Below are 17,108 nucleotides of genomic sequence, written 5' to 3'. Positions count from 1 at the left end.
AATTTTTACCAAATTTTTTTAATGCTTCATCACTTCAACACATCTATTAGAAATAAGGAATTTAAATTCTCATTGAAAAAATTTTAAAAATGTGTCAGTGGTACTTTAAAAGTCTTTTCCATCATTCATAGCTGTTTCCTTGACAAGGTTAGTATTTAATCGCTCATGAAAGCTGCTTAGTTTTCATGACCGCACCAGTGTAGAGGACCTGCTTGTACTAACGATGTGTCACATACACGGAAACAGAGGCTGAGAATGGGAAGAGCCATCTGTTTCCATCACTGTCCTCATAGCAGCAAAGCAACACACATTCATATCCAGTAAACCGTAAACAAGTCTTGGCAAAACAAAAGAGTATGACCCTGCAAAAAACTTAACTAAAACATATGCTCACAGGAAAAAATAATTTCTGACACATAATTAATCATCATATGGCTATTCTGACACTATATTATCATATATTTATTAACTATTAATATGTTAGTAAGTATATACTTATTAATTTTGCATACCCTAAAAACATTATCCTAATCAATCTTCCCCTCCCCTAATGACGATTTGCTTATTCAAGTATTTATGGGCTAAGAACTATGATACACACCTCTTGATCACCTTATAAGCAAATGGAGGTTAACTCCTTATAATACTAATTCACTGTTCTGAACATCTAATCCTAGAATACACTACCAAAAACAAGTCCGGACACAGAAAGTAGGCTATTTATTATTATATCTAAAAAAAATTCTCCACGTATAATGATTCATATTGTAATTGTAAAAAAATTCACAAAAAAATACTGAATAATAACCAAAAGCCCATAATAAAAATGAGGTAAAAACTTGAGATTCCCAGATGAGTCCACAGATTTAATCACTATGATGAACGCTATTAAAATCTTACAATGTACAGTGCCCTCTGCTGCAAGACGGAAAACTTAAGAACTGTATCGGTCGCTTGTCGCCTGTCACCAAATGTAAGCGACCTGCCTCAGCTAATGCCTTGGTTACTGGATCTGCGAAAGGGAACGGTCAGCATGGCCTCATCAAAAGTCTGAAAAGCACCAAAGACGAGCGCTCCCGGCTCCACTGCTGATAACGAGAGCGTTCACACCCAGCTCCCCCGTTTCTGTGCGAGGAGGGCTCACCACCTACAATGAACCACCATGCTTTCCTACACCGAAACAATTTTAGAAGCCACAAGGAAGCAGAATTCTGACTTAAGGTGAGATATATTTAAAAATCTTAAGAAAAGGAAATAACAAAAGGTCTATGTTCTCTGTTCAAAAAAACTAGGCAAGACCAGTGCCAGCAGAGAAAAAGACTCATCTCCGTCTATCAACGGGGAGCTGCCAGGGCGTGAGACAGAGCAGGATGTGCTCCGTGACTCTGAGACACTCAACCTCAACCTCATTCTTGGCTCTGTGTATTTTTAAACACGTGAGGATTTCCTCTGGAAATGGGTCAAATGATTAGTCTTATCTAAATATCAAAATGATCAAATATTAAAATCCTCCAAAAATTCCCTTTCTCCCTGTTTTTACGAAGTAGCACATTTAACATGGAAACATCTTAATTCAAACTGCCTCCCGTTTCACCTGGATGAGGCCGTGGCATGTAAGCGAGGGATGTAACTGTTGATGAAGCTTTTTTTTTCAATTCAGTAACATGAAAAGGAAATAACCTTAAAGTGCTGCTAACACTCTAAAAATGTCAGCCAAACCTCTGGAGTGAGTAACCTTTAACCCAAACCCTCTCCAGGTGTACTTTCACTCCTTTCACAATTCCAAAGGCACCCATTTCCCACCTGCTTTCTTGCCTGCGGTAGTCCAGCTGCTGTTCCACTCTGACCATGGGCTTCACCATCCCTCGCTCGGCGGTGCTGGCGGCAGACAGCCCCCTGTCGCCGTCCAGCCTGGAGGAGCTCTAAGTCCAGGGGAAACACAGGGCGTTTAAACACAGCACGCGGACCAACCACGCTTCACACTCAGTCAGCGTCGCGGGGGAGGCGGGGGGGGGGCCGCAGAGGGACAGGAGAGGCCAGGAGGGGCCCAGCAGTGCCGAGGATGCCACGTCCACGGCAGTGTGCCCAAGAGCACAGTCACTGAGAGAATAACAGCACACACGGCCACTTTCCCCGTCTGGCTCTAAAACACAGGCATGCAGGCGTGGGGCACACACACCAGGGCCCTGCAGAAAGTCCAGTAACAGCAGCGACCTGACTCCACGGAGTTCTCTTGGGTCAGGACACAGTGGACAGGGTATGTGCACAACGCGAAGAGGTGGCTCTCTGTTTACTTGTGAGTTTTAAGGAAGGATGAAGGAATTCACTCATCACAGCTCAAAACCTAGTGAAGGGTTCAGTACCGAAACTGGCTTGCTTCCTGCCCTTAATCAACACAGGGAAAAGACACCTATGAAGCAACCCCACACAGTCGATGTAAGTCCCTCCAAGCAGTGCCCAGTCCTAGCCAGCCTGTGGCTGACAGAGGGATGAGTTACTGATGTTCAGAAAACAATCAGAACAGAATCAATAAATTTAGGTAAAAAATCCATTGCAGCAAAAAATTTATGTAAGACTTCTTGCTACATCCCTTACTGTAGAAACTGAGCACAGATAAGTAAATAAAAATCATCCTGGCCTTACCTACCAGAATTAACCTTGTGCAGCATGTATCTTTCCATTCTTTATATCTCCCATAAATGACATTACACAGCCTACACTCTGTAAAAGATACTTTTTCTAATGCTGTAGACATCTCATAATATTATTTTTATGTTACAGAATTGTAATGGCTGTATTAACATTCTGTTGTCTATTCGTCAAGGTTCATTAAACCAATTTTTATTAGGTTGTTTAAAATGTTCATCAGTATGAAGTGTCAGGATAGCTGTGCTTGTTTGTGTGTGTATAAATACACACACACACACACACACATGTTCACACACAGTAATTAATTACTTTGTTAAGGTATGGCTACGGAAATAAAATTGCTTGGTCAGTGGATGGCGACATTTAGACTACAAAAAGTTGTTATAAATGAACAATGGTAAGGCAATGAACAAATAAACTGCTATGTTTATAAACTAACATGTTACAAAACCACTTTAGCTGTTTTCAAATGGTTTTTAGAACAAATGCTCACAAAACAGCTGAAGGAAGCAGGAAAGAAAGGTGTGTGTCTGTGTAGAGAAGGATTTAATCATGTTAAAATACACATGAACACACACACGCATAGGAGTTCAGAAAAGGATCTACCAAAATTTTACCAAAAGCCAACCATGAACTGTTTTCAGTTTTTTTTACACATTTTCTCAATTTAGCCAAGTGTTCTATATTGACTATGCGTTCTTATAAGAAGCAAAATTTTTTATAAAGATGGTTATCATATCGGGTTCTGAGAGTACTTATTCATTAAGTTGCTTAGAAGACCTTTACTGAGACTTGTACGTACTACCAGGCATTCTTCTAAGCAGCAGAAGTGCAGCAGTGAGCACACAAGCCCTACCACCCTCACAAGCTCACACTCCACAGTCAATCGACAAACAAGTAGCGTACGGTATCAAGGGCTGCACAAAGAATGTCACGTACGGTGTGCACTAGTGCCAGGGCGCTCAAGGAAGACTCCTTCATGGAGGAGACTGCAGAGGAAGCCCGAGGTAAGAAGGGGCTCGCTGGGGGACAACCAGTGGAAAGAGCGTTCCACGAGAAGCAGGCCCACCCGGCCTTTGGGTGGGAAGGGGGTGGGCGTCCCGGGAACAGAAGCAGTGGTGGCACATGCTGAGCTGAGAGGGAAGGGGGCCGGGCCCCAGGAGCTGTGTGACACAGAGCGACGACCGTGTGACAGCGGGACAAGAAACCACCCAGAGGCTTCGGAAGCAGGGCAGTAGCAACGTCTAATTCACGTCTTTAATACCTCGGTTCAGCTGCCGGGAGGAGAATGACGGGCCAGGGAAGAGCAGAGGAGGGGCTGCCGTCTAAGAAGCTCTGCGGTCCCTCCGCCACAGGACGGCTGCAGCCTGAGCCAGACTCTCCCGGGGACGACAGACAAAGGCGGGTCAGAGGGCAGGGGCCGTGCCGGCGGGACCTGCCGATGACCGGGTGAGGGCGTGACCAGGTGAGGGGACGAGGGGGGCCAGGGTGGCCCGCGACAGGTTTCTGTCGAGCGATGCCGAGGACGCTGGAGGACGGGACGTCAGGCCCCGAGGTGGGGAAGGGTGAGGGAGAGAAGGTGCGTGAGAAAGAAAGTCTCCGTTTGTCTCAGCTGCGTTGAATGTGACGGGTGCTGCCGAGTCTGGGGGGCTGGCGCCCAAGACGGGAGTGGCGCGCACAAAGGGCATCCAACTGTCTAAGGTCAGCTGGGAACAGGTACCAACGGAAGAGGGGGGCCCGAGGTCTGAAGCCTTGGCCCCCAATTTCAGAATCAGGTGGGGGGGGACGGGGACCCACCAATCAGACTGAGGAGGAAGGTGCCGTGAGACGGGGGCGAGAGAGGCCCTGGGGCGGAGGGCGTGCACCCGCTGGGTGGTGCTGGCACCGCCGAGACGGACCACATGGGACCTGGAACCGAGGGCGTCGGTGCCCGGGACAGGCGCGGCCCTACGAGCGGGAAAGGAGATGGAGTGCAGGCCGTGGACACGGCCACCGCCGATGATCCCTGCCAGAAACCGTGCTGAGAACACGAGTAGGAAACGGGCAGTAGCTGGAGAGGACAGCAAGGAAGGGTTTTAAAAATCTGTTCCGGTGCCCGAAGATGAGCCCCACGCGAGCAGCTCCTGCCCCCGAGCCGGGCCCGTGAACGGCGCGGTGGAAGGCGCAAGGCCTGGGAGCTCAGCGCTTCTCGTGAGGCACTAAGACGTCCGCCGCCCCCGTGGAGAGAGATGGGCGAGGGGTCCCGGCCACCAGCCGTCCCACACAAGGAGCCACCAGCAAGACCAGCAGAGCAGACTGAGCCCTGAGCAAACCGCCCTGCACAGCTACGAAGAAACAAAACAGCTGCTGCTTCAGTCCCCGAGTCTGGGTGTGGGGTGTGACCCAGCAGACGGGAACCAGAACGAGGACAGAAGTAAACCAACTGTGCAAGAGAGAGAGCACAGCGCCCACGGGCGTGAAGCGGCAGGTGGGAGCCGGGACCCAGGCTGAGGTAAGAAGGGCAGGAGTCCGCTATCTGCGGGGGTGGCCTGAGCGAGAAAGGCTGGCCACACAGAGGACAGGCCTAGGACACACTGCTTGGGAGAGAGAGCACAGCCTCCCGGCCTTAGCGGAAAAGACGGTCTGCTGCTCACGTATCACCACGAGAGACACAAGTGGTTAGGACACCCACACGCAGGCCACTATTAAAGTCTGTCTGTACAATACTTTTACGAGGATGTCATCAGTAGTTCATCAAAGACGTCCTGTTATGCGAAACAAACACAGTCCTGTTAGGTAAGAGACAATCACCCACCTTGCTCGCTGGTAATGCTGTCCCACTATGAACATCTCCTCCCAAATCAAAAGTTGTCTCCTGAACAATTCTGTTGAGACAGAAAAAGAAATACATAGAATTAATAACTCTCCAATGACAAGAGGTAGTCTCTTCTTTATAACACAAAAGGAATAGCTAGCTAGCTAAATATCCCAACGTTCAAAGATCTTCAAGCAATCACTTTACTGCCAGAATATGAACTTAATGAATTAAAAAACTACTGTGACTTTATGAACTTTTCCTACCAATGTATACTGAATACTCTTGAGATCAGATTTTTGTTTTTGACTCTCTACCCTGAAAGGTGAGAAAGTGAGCATTCCTTCTCAACCTCCCATTTTTATTCTTTATCATCATTTTTCTTTTTTTTTTTAACATCTTTATTGGGGTATAATTGCTTTACAATGGTGTGTTACTTTCTGCTTTATAACAAAGTGAATCAGTTATACACACACATATGTTCCCATATCTCTTCCCTCTTGCGTCTCCCTCCCTCCCACCCTCCCTATCCCACCCCTCCAGGCTGTCACAAAGCACCGAGCTGATCTCCCTGTGCTATGCGGCTGCTTCCCACTAGCTAGCTACCTTACTTTTGGTAGTGTATATATGTCCATGCCTCTCTCTCGCTTTGTCACAGCTCACCCTCCCCCCTCCCCATATCCTCAAGTCCGTTCTCCAGTAGGTCTGTGTCTTTATTCCTGTCTTACCCCTAGGTTCTTCATGACATTTTTTTCCCTTAAATTCCATATATATGTGTTAGCATACGGTATTTGTCTTTCTCTGACTTACTTCACTCTGTATGACAGACTCTAGGTCTATCCACCTCATTACAAATAGCTCAATTTCGTTTCTTTTTATGGCTGAGTAATATTCCATTGTATATATGTGCCACATCTTCTTTATCCATTCATCCGATGATGGGCACTTAGGTTGTTTCCATCTCCGGGCTATTAATAAATAGAGCTGCAATGAACATTTTGGTACATGACTCTTTTCGAATTATGGTTTTCTCAGGGTATATGCCCAGTAGTGGGATTGCTGGGTCATATGGTAGTTCTATTTGTAGTTTTTTAAGGAACCTCCATACTGTTCTCCATAGTGGCTGTACCAATTCACATTCCCATCAGCAGTGCAGGAGTGGTCCCTTTTCTCCACACCCTCTCCAGCATTTATTGTTTCTAGATTTTTTGGTGATGGCCATTCTGACTGGTATGAGATGGTATCTCTTTCTGGTTTTGATTTGCATATCTCTGATGATTAGTGATGTTGAGCATTCTTTCATGTGTTTGTTGGCAGTCCGTAAATCTTCTTTGGAAAAATGTCTATTTAGGTCTTCTGCCCATCTTTGGATTGGGTTGCTTGTTTTTTTTGTTATTGAGCTGCATGAGCTGCTTGTATATTTTGAAGATTAATCCTTTGTCAGTTGCTTCATTTGCAACTATTTTCTCCCGTTATGAGGGTTGTCTTTTGGTCTTGTTTATGGTTTCCTTTGCTGTGCAAAAGCTTTTAAGTTTCATTAGGTCCCATTTGTTTATTTTTGTTTTTATTTCCATTTCTCTAGGAGGTGGGTCAAAAAGGATCTTGCTGTGATTTATGTCACAGAGTGTTCTGTCTATGTTTTCCTCTAAGAGTTTGATAGTTTCTGGCCTTACGTTTAGGTCGTTAATCCATTTTGAGCTTATTTTTGTGTATGGTGTTAGGGAGTGATCTAATCTCATACTTTTACATGTACCTGTCCAGTTTTCCCAGCACCACTTATTGAAGAGGCTGTCCTTTCTCCACTGTACATTCCTGCCTCCTTTATCAAAGATAAGGTGACCATGTGTGCGTGGGTTTATCTCTGGGCTTTCTATCCTGTTCCATTGATCTATCTTTCTGTTTTTGTGCCAGTACCATACTGTCTTGATTACTGTAGCTTTGTAGTATAGTCTGAAGTCAGGGAGCCTGATTCCTCCAGCTCCGTTTTTCGTGCTCAAGATTGCTTTGGCTATTCGGGGTCTTTTGTGTTTCCATACAAATTGTGAAATTTTTTGTTCTAGTTCTGTGAAAAATGCCAGTGGTAGTTTGATAGGGATTGCATTGAATCTGTAGATTGCTTTGGGTGGTAGAGTCATTTTCACAATGTTGATTCTTCCAATCCAAGAACATGGTATATCTCTCCATCTATTTGTATCATCTTTAATTTCTTTCATCAGTGTCTTATAATTTTCTGCATACAGGTCTTTTGTCTCCTTAGGTAGGTTTATTCCTAGATATTTTATTCTTTTTGTTGCAATGGTAAATGGGACTGTTTTCTTGATTTCACTTTCAGATTTTTCATCATTAGTGTATAGGAATGCAAGAGATTTCTGTGCATTAATTTTGTATCCTGCAACTTTACCAAATTCATTGATTAGCTCTAGTAGTTTTCTGGTAGCATCTTTAGGATTCTCTATGTATAGGATCATGTCATCTGCAAACAGTGACAGCTTTACTTCTTCTTTTCCGATTTGGATTCCTTTTATTTCCTTTTCTTCTCTGATTGCTGTGGCGAAAACTTCCAAAACTATATTGAGTAAGAGTGGTGAGAGTGGGCAACCTTGTCTTGTTCCTGATCTTAGTGGAAATGCTTTCAGTGTTTCACCATTGAGGATGATGTTGGCTGTGGGTTTGTCATATATGACCTTTATTATGTTGAGGAAAGTTCCCTCTATGCCTACTTTCTGGAGGTTTTTTTTTTTTTATCATAAATGGGTGTTGAATTTTGTCAAAAGCTTTCTCTGCATCTATTGAGATGATCATATGGTTTTTCTCCTTCACTTTGTTAATATGGTGTATCACATTGATTGATCTGCGTATATTGAAGAATCCTTGCATTCCTGGAATAAACCCCACTTGATCATGGTGTATGATCCTTTTAATGTGCTGTTGGATTCTGTTTGCTAGTATTTTGTTGAGGATTTTTGCATCTATGTTCATCAGTGATATCGGCCTGTAGTTTTCTTTCTTTGTGACATCCTTGGCTGGTTTTGGTATCAAGGTGATGGTGGCCTCGTAGAATGAATTTGGGAGTGTTCCTCCCTCTGCTATATTTTGGAAGAGTTTGAGAAGGATAGGTGTTAGCTCTTCTCTAAATGTTTGATAGAATTCGCCTGTGAAGCCATCTGGTCCTGGGCTTTTGTTTGTTGGAAGATTTTTAATCACAGTCACAATTTCAGTGCTTGTGATTGGTCTGTTCATATTTTCTCTTTCTTCCTGGTTCAGTCTTGGCAGGTTTTGCATTTCTAAGTATTTGTCCATTTCTTCCAGGTTGTCCATTTTATTGGCATAGAGTTGCTTGTAGTAATCTCTCATGATCTTTTGTATTTCTGTAGTGTCAGTTGTTACTTCTCCTTTTTCATTTCTAGTTCTATTGATTTGAGTCTTCTCCCTTTTTTGAGATCAGTTTTTTGAAAACTAATAACAAAAAATTGAAAGGAAGCATAAAGGAAAACAGAGAAAGCTGTTCCGTCAGTGAGTCTCTCTAGGTGGCAAATGGCATGTGTGGGCTCAGGGAAGGCCGGGGTGTGTGAACACAGCGCCGACACCTGAGGCGCCAGGAGCCCACGTGTGGGCTCAGGGAAGGCTGGGGTGGGGTGGGGGGGTGGAGTGGGCATGAAGACAAGGCACAGGCCCAGCTGACTCCTGCCTGAAAGCCAAGCTGATGGTTTTTTAAAAGCTCACGGATACCACCATTAGGCTACAAATAAAGAAATGGAGAAATTTTTGATAATGTTAATAATTAGATCCAGAGTAATTCTAAACAGTTTTTAAGAATATCTCAAAAATACCAAAACTGTTAAACTTATCATTATGAAAAATTAGTTGAGAATATAAACGAAATCTCATTTCAAAGAGTCAATAATCTGAGGCGAGCTACAGCTCTTTGGCAGAAATGAAGGGTGAATGCAATCCATTTATTCCAGCTCACGGGAGAGGCCCAACCGAAGGGGAGAAAGAGCCCTAAAACATCTGTTGAGAGGCTCATACACCATGATCAAGTGTGATTTATTCCAGGGAGGCACACAGATGGTTCAACAGCCACAAATCCACCAACGCGGCACACCACGGTCATCTCCACATATGCAGAACAAGATCTGACAAAATTCAACAGCCATTTGTGATAAAAACTCTCCACAAAGAGGGCACAAAAGAAACATCCCTCATCATCACAAAGGCCACGTATGACAAACCTAAGTCAACATCACACTCAACAGCGAAGAACTGAAAGCATTTCCTCTAAGATCAGGAACAAGACAAGGACGCCTACTCTCACCAGTTTTATTCAACAAAGCCAGAGCAATTAGGCAAGAAAAAGAAATAAGAACCATCTAAATCAGAAAATAAGGGAAACTGTCACTATTTGCAGATGACAAGATGCTATATACAGAAAACCCTAAAGACTCCACTAAAAAAATGTGTTAGAATAAGCCAATCCAGTAAGCTTGCAGCGTTCAAAACCAATAACAAAAATATGTTGTGTTTCTATGCACAAGTAATAAAATATCAGAGACATTAAGAAAATAATCCCATTTACAGCCGCATCAAAAAGCATAAAACACCTAAAAATAAATTTAACCAAGGAGGTGAAAGACCAGTACACTGAAAACTCCAAGACACTGATAAAAGAAACTGAAGAAGATACAAATAAATGGAAGATATTTGTTATTTTGTGCTCATGGACTGGAAGAATGGATATTGTTAAAATGTCCATACCACCCAAGGCAATCTATACATTCATTGGAATCCCTATCAAAATTCCAATGGCATTTTTCACAAAAATAGAACAATTCTAAAATTTCTATGGAACCACAAAAGATCCCAAGTAGTGAAAGCAACCTTGAGACAGAACAAAGAAAAAGAACAAGTCACTCCCTGATTTCAAACTATATTATTGTACAAAGCTATAGTAATCAGAACAGAATGGTATCAGCATAAAAACAGACACACAGATCAACGGAACAGGATAGAGAGCCCAGAAATAAACCCACACATATATGGTCAATTAATCTATGACAAAGGAGCCAAGAATATACAATGACAGAGAACATACAGGACAGTCTCTTCAATAAAAAGTGTTGGGAACACTGGACAGCCACGTGCAAAAGAATGAGAATGGATCACCATGTTACACCAAACACAAAGATTAACTCAAAATGGATCAAAGGCTTGAGTAAGATCTGAAACCATAAACTCCCAGAAGAAAATATAGGCAGTAAGCTCCTTGACACTAGTCTTGGTGATGAGTTTTTGCATCTGACAAAAAAGGCAACAAAAGCAAAATAAACAAGTGGGACTGCAGCAAACTAAAAGCTTCTGCACAGCAAAGGAAACCACCGACAAAATGAAGAAGCAATGTGTGCAAGGGGAGAAAATATTTGCAAACCATATATCTGATAAGGGGTTAATATCCAAAATATATAAAGACTTCATACAACTCAGGAACAACATCGCCTCCCAAAACAAAAAACAATTAACAAACGGGCAGAGGATCTGAATAAACATTTTCTAAAGACATACAGATCACCAACAAGTACATGACAAGATGCTCGACGTCACTAATCACCAGGGAAACGCAAATCAAAACCGCAAGGAGGCATCACCTCACACCTACCAGAATGGCCATCATCAAAAGGACAAGAGGTATGTGTTGGAGAGGGTGTGGAGAAAAGGGAACACTCGTGCACTGTTGGTGGGAATGGAGATCGGTGCAGCCACTATGGAGACCGGTAATGGAGGTTCCTCAACAATTAACACAAGAGCTACCGTATGACCCAGCAATCCCACTTCCGGGTGTACATCCGAAGACAATGAGAACACTGACTTGATATGATATCCTCACCTCACGTTCACTGCAGCCTCACTCACAACGCCAAGATATGGGAGCAGCCTAAGTGTCCACTGATGGAAGAATGGATAAGGATGATATAGTGGGAGTGTGTGTGTGCGCGTGCGCGCGCACGCCTGTGTCTGTGTATACACGCTCACAGGAATATCATTCAACCATAAAAATGAAGGAAATCTTGCCATTTGTGACAACATGAATGGAATGTGAAGAAACTGTGCTCACTGGAATGTCAGAGAAAGACAATTACCATATGATCTCACTTACATGTGGAACTTAGAACAACAAGACAGCCATAAAAGGAATGAAATTTTGCCATTTGCAGCAACATGGATGGACTTGGAGGGCATTATGCTAAGTCAAGTCAGACAGAGAAAGACAAATCCTACAGATACCACCTGAAAAATACAACAGACTGGTGAATACAAGAAAAAAGAAGCAGACTCACAGACACAGAGAACAAACTAGTGGTTACGACGGGGGTGGGGAGAAGGGCAGTACAGGGGCTGTGGGATGGGAGGCGTAAACCGCCGGGTGTACCACGGGCTCAAGGATATGTTGTACGACGTGGGGAGCAGAGCCAATATTTTGTAATAACCGTAAATGGGAAGTGACCTTTGAAAACTGTATATAAAAAAACAGTAACAACAAAAAAACCAAACTCACAGATACAAACATTGGTGGATACCAGAGGCAGGGGTGTCCGGATGGTGGGGGGAATGCCAAAATGGGTCAAAAGGTACAGGCTTCCAGTTTTAAAATAATTAAGTCCTGGGGATGTAACGCACAGCACAGTGACTACATTTCCTGAGACTGTGCTGCATAACTGAAGGCTGCTAAGAGGAGATCCTAAAGTTCTCATCACAGGAAAAAACTGCATAACTACGTGTGGTGATGGACGTAACTAGACTTACTGTGATCATTTCACAATACATACAAATACTGAATCACTATGTCACACGCCTGAACTAATATGCCAATTATAGCTCATTTAAGAAATATACATACATGTGTGAAAAAAAGGAATACCTGAGTTATCTACCTAGAAATCTGCATAAGGGTTTAACATGAGAACAGTATTAATTTTTATAAAAAAGCAAAGTCCGTTCTACTTTATGGATGTCCGTGTAAGTACTGGTATATTCAACCACTAAGCAGTTTTGACTAGTTTTGCAGGAAAAAGATGTAATAAAAATAAAATGTCACAGCAGCACTACCCCTCAATGAGATGTTCTCCATGTCCTTACACGAACTCTGCTTTCAGCCAGAGACAAGACAAGAATCAACAACCGCAGGCCTCCAGAGCAGGAACCATTAAGGCAAAAAGCAGTAGGAGACGGATGTTCTCACCCAGGAAAACATCGCCCACAAAACTGAAGCGCCGACTGCAAGAGTGGGACAGAGACAGTTTGTAGAGCTGTGTTTATGACAGTAACACTACCAACTAACACCATCAAAATAAATATGATACAAAACCTAGAAGTAAAGCCCAGTTGCAAATAAGAGGCAGTAATCGTAGGCACTGCTGATAGACGATACACACCACACCAGAAGAACTGCTCACACGGTAAGTTCTCTGGAGAAACTTCCGAGGAATAAGCGTGAGGCTATTAAGCAGGCGGGCTTTACCCTGTCCAGCTGTCTGGTTCTGAAAGGAAGAAATGGGGCGAAGGAAAGCTGCTAACTAACATGGAAACCCTTTCAGCAAGACCATCTGCTGAAGAGAAGAGCCAGTGGGAAGGTCACGACAAGAGACAGGAAATGGGGAGACGGCTGATAAACAAACACAACCTGAAGAAAGGAACTTAAACCACCTGGTCCTGCCAGACACAGTAGGGAAGGACGGGTTTACCGCGCGCCCAGTTTAAAGGTGGAGACAGGGACCTTCCTGTGCAGAACAGACCCACGCCGGTTCTTTCGGGGACGAAGGGCTCGGTCACTTGCTGAACCCTGGCACTGGAAGGCGAGACGCTGGGACGTCAGATCCCCACACCCGCACGCAGTCCCTACATCCACCCTGCTGACGCGAACATGCGCGAACCACAGAGCGTCCACCCGGGAGTGGTGTTACGTCTTATCTGCACCAACCGCGACTGCCCTTCACCCTTCTCCACCGCCAGGATTCAATGTGGACAGAGTGAGAAGAGCGGCCAAGACGTCCTCAACTGCCTGGCAGCAGCCGTCAGGGTAGAACTCCTAGTGCCGACAGTGAGCTAGCGAAGGGCCAGCACGAGGGAACGGGAACGATCCCCACGTGGCCCCAGGTGGAAGCTCTGCGCGGTTTCACGCAGGAAACCACGGCACAGGAACGAGGAGCGCCACCCCTGGGATGCTACGTCTGTGCTCTCAGCAGGGCCGGGGAGAAGCTACTGCCCCTGTCTTCCCAAGATCCACACCCTAGCAACCTGTAAGACGGGTAATAGTCACCGGGCAGTATATTCATGAACAAAATGTTATCAAAAAGGAAGTCCTATTCCCTTCCCCTCAGAGAAGTTTTCCCAGACGGTAAGGAGTTTCCTTTTCCAGCACCAGGCCCACGTTGCAAGTCCTCAGACAGGCACTAGGTGGAGCCAAATACCTTGAATTCCTTAACAAAGAACAACGTGCTTCACTACTAGTAACAGAGAAGGCACACCTCAACAAAAACACCTCGGTGATGTAAGGCTCGTAACACACAACACCATAATTCAAATAAAGTGTTGTTTTAAAGTATCAGCTAGGGCTTCCCTGGTGGCGCAGTGGTTAAGAATCCACCTGCCGATGCAGGGGACACGAGTTCGAGCCCTGCCCTGGTCCGGGAAGATCCCACATGCCGCGGAGCAGCTAAGCCCACGTGCCACAACTCTTGAGCCTGCGCTCTAGAGCCCGCGAGCCACAACTACGGAGCCCGCGCGCCATAACGACTGAAGCCCGCACACCTGGCGCCCATGCTCCTTAACAAGAGAGGCTACCGCAGTGAGAAGACCGCGCACCGCAACGAAGAGTAGCCCCCGCTCGCGGCAACTAGAGAAAAGCCCGCGCGCAGCAACGAAGACCCAACGCAGCCAAAAATAAAATAAATAAATTTATGTTAAAAAAAGTATCAGGTAAAAAACAAAATTTAAAAGTAAAAACCAGCCACAACTTCCAATTTCAAGATGAAGTCAAGACCTTCTTTCTTCTTCTTCTTCTCTGAAACCAACCCAAATCAACAAGAACCTGAACCACAAACCACAGACTTTGAAAACACAATAAAACACATAACCTGTGGCGAATTCATTTCATTTTCAGCACGATCACAACACTCTGGAATTCTTAAAGTGACGGATGCTCCTTACCCAGGCCTCTGTCTGGGACCCTTCGCCATCAGGCCTCCATCCATGGATCTCTTGGGCAGAGCGTGGTCCTGGCTGGGGTCCACGAACTTAAACACATGGGACACCCCAAACTGCACCTTCATCCCGCTGTGCAGCATCGTCGTCTCCGAGATGCGCTGCCCGTCCACGTAGGTCTCGGCATCCATGCTTCTCGGCGTGACCGTGACCACTCCATCCATGTTTGTGAGGTCACAGTGATGGGGTTCAATTCCTGAACCAAACAACTGAAAAGAAAGGAAAATCAAAGGGACGTCCACCACCAACTACGGAGGATTTAAAGACTGAATTTTAAGACTGTAAGTCCCTCTTTTATGACAAATATAATCTAATAAACTCTGGATTTTTGGTGCTTTCAGGGAATTTCCCCTTAATTTATTAACTAAATAAACACTGTCAAAATAACTGAATATTTTCACCATCCAGCAGCTTGATTTAAGGGGTACCACAACTCTGCATTAAAAAGCATATGGGGGCTTCCCTGGTGGCTCGGTGGTTAAGAATCCGCCTGCCAGTGCAGGGGTCACGGGTTCGAGCCCTGGTCCAGGAAGATCCCACATGCCGTGGAGCAACTAAGCCCGAGAGCCACAACTACTGAGCCTGCGTTCTAGAGCCCACGAGTCACAACTACTGAGCCCATGTGCCACAACTACTGAGCCCGCGTGCCACAACTACTGAAGCCCATGCGCCTAGAGCCCGTGCTCCGCAACAAGAGAAGCTACTGCACTGAGAAGCCCGCGCACCACAACAAGGGTAGCCCCTGCTCACCGCAACTAGAGAAAAGCCCGCGCGCAGCAAAGAAGACCCAACGCAGCCAAAAATAAATAAACAAATTTATTAAAAAATAAAACGTGGTCATCTTGAATATGAGACAATTAATGGGTAAATCTACACAGATCATCAGGGCTACAAATCCCTGTTCACCTGTTTTACTGCTGTGCTGAGGACGGGGTTAGAACTGAAAATGACATTAGTAATCGGGCCCCTCATGCCACAACTGAGAAGTGAGAATACAGAGAAGGGACATCTGCCCACGCCCAAGCCCCAGGAAGCGAGCAGCCCTGCCCTTCCCAACGCACAGGCACGCTAAGCTCTCCTCTAATCCAGCCTGAGCACTGTGGTTCAGCTAACATTTTAACTATACTTCACTGAACGCCTCCTACTGCGTGTGTGACCCAGTGACAGGCACTTCCACGTACGTTATCCCCCTTAATCTTGTAATCTTGAAACAACCTATAAAACCATCACCATCTTTTGGAGAAAAGCAACAGCCCTGGAGGTCTGGGGGGGAGTGGGACAGACACTCACACTCTGCTCTGTTCACAATGAAGCAGAGAGAAGTGACCCAGAGCAAGCAAGCTGCTTCCATTACATACAAAGGCTTTCCCTCCCTTCCACTCACCCGCGGCGCGGCAGGCCCACACGCTGCCCTATGACCCACCGAAGCGGCAAAGCGGCAGCCGGACACGCACCTGGATGGAGCCGTCGTCGAACTTCTCTGTCCCAACCTCAGTGACACTCAGCTGAAGGCGGTAGAGCTTTGGCTTGTCTCTGGAGTCGGAACCATCTGCGACGAGAGAAGGACAGGGCTTCACTAGCCAAGTCGAATGTGCTCATCATGTTATTTGAAACAAACAAGCAAACAACAGGTTACCTTCGAAGCAACACTACTGTTCTCAATTCTCAGGATTTCTGTTCAAAGAACTCCCCAAATTTATATCATGCAACTTAAGTAACTGAATACACAAAATTCAAAGTAAGACATACGCACATCAGCTTCTGTTTAAAATATAATTCAAGGTACTAACACCGTCATTCATACCGACGTTTTCTTATCACAGAAAAAAATGTTTCCCCACCACACGGTCCCAGACTTGTGTCTGACTCTGAAGAAGACAGGGAGACGCTCCTTCCAGACCAGACCTCCTCACAGACCGCCGGGCGCAGCGGAGCTACCGATGGAAGGAGTATGACCTCCCAGCTCACCCCGGACCTTCGGGACCAGACCGACCCCGGAGATGAGGCCCCAGCGCGTGTCCCCACGTGATTCTGACGGCCACCCCTGGCAGGAAGCTCCAGAAAGAACTGCCGTGAAAAGTGCTCACGTCCACGGAGTGGAGCTGGGGTGAAGGACAAAAGGAGAGCCTGGGTTTTTTACTTCTGTGTCATTTCATACTTCCGGGAACTGCTGAGATGTTTCCCTTGCCTGCCATCACTTTGTCTGACGGGCTGGCTTTGGGGGACCACAAGAGCCGCGGCCCCTGCCCACTGACCCCCGGATGGGCTCCTCCTCTCCTCACCTGCCAAGCCAACCCACCTAACACAGAGGGTCATTCTGATCTCAGCGCTATCGCACCGGGGGACACGGGCCTCGGCACTCACGCGCCAGGACACGGTCCCAGGGCCGTGACAGCAGCAGCCTCGCTGT

General features: G+C 45.6%; 1 protein-coding gene across 4 annotated transcripts in view; it reads right to left on the bottom strand.

Moving 5' to 3' along the window:
* Nucleotides 1–17,108, bottom strand: part of AFDN (afadin, adherens junction formation factor) — a 140,746-nt gene that overhangs the window by 53,723 nt on the left and 69,915 nt on the right. For all 4 annotated transcript variants that reach the window (XM_082668965.1, XM_082668967.1, XM_082668966.1 and 1 more), the window contains exons 9-12: nucleotides 16,153–16,247; nucleotides 14,645–14,907; nucleotides 5,444–5,513; nucleotides 1,804–1,922 (exon numbers count right to left, since the gene is read on the bottom strand). In XM_082668965.1, the coding sequence (XP_082525091.1) occupies nucleotides 1,804–1,922; nucleotides 5,444–5,513; nucleotides 14,645–14,907; nucleotides 16,153–16,247 (547 nt within the window). The remainder of the gene's footprint in view (nucleotides 1–1,803; nucleotides 1,923–5,443; nucleotides 5,514–14,644; nucleotides 14,908–16,152; nucleotides 16,248–17,108) is intronic.

The sequence above is a fragment of the Grampus griseus genome (genome assembly GCF_964374135.1).
Source record: "Grampus griseus genome assembly, chromosome: 13".
Classification (NCBI taxonomy): Eukaryota; Metazoa; Chordata; class Mammalia; order Artiodactyla; family Delphinidae; genus Grampus; species Grampus griseus.
This window is presented reverse-complemented; position numbering and strand designations above follow the sequence as displayed.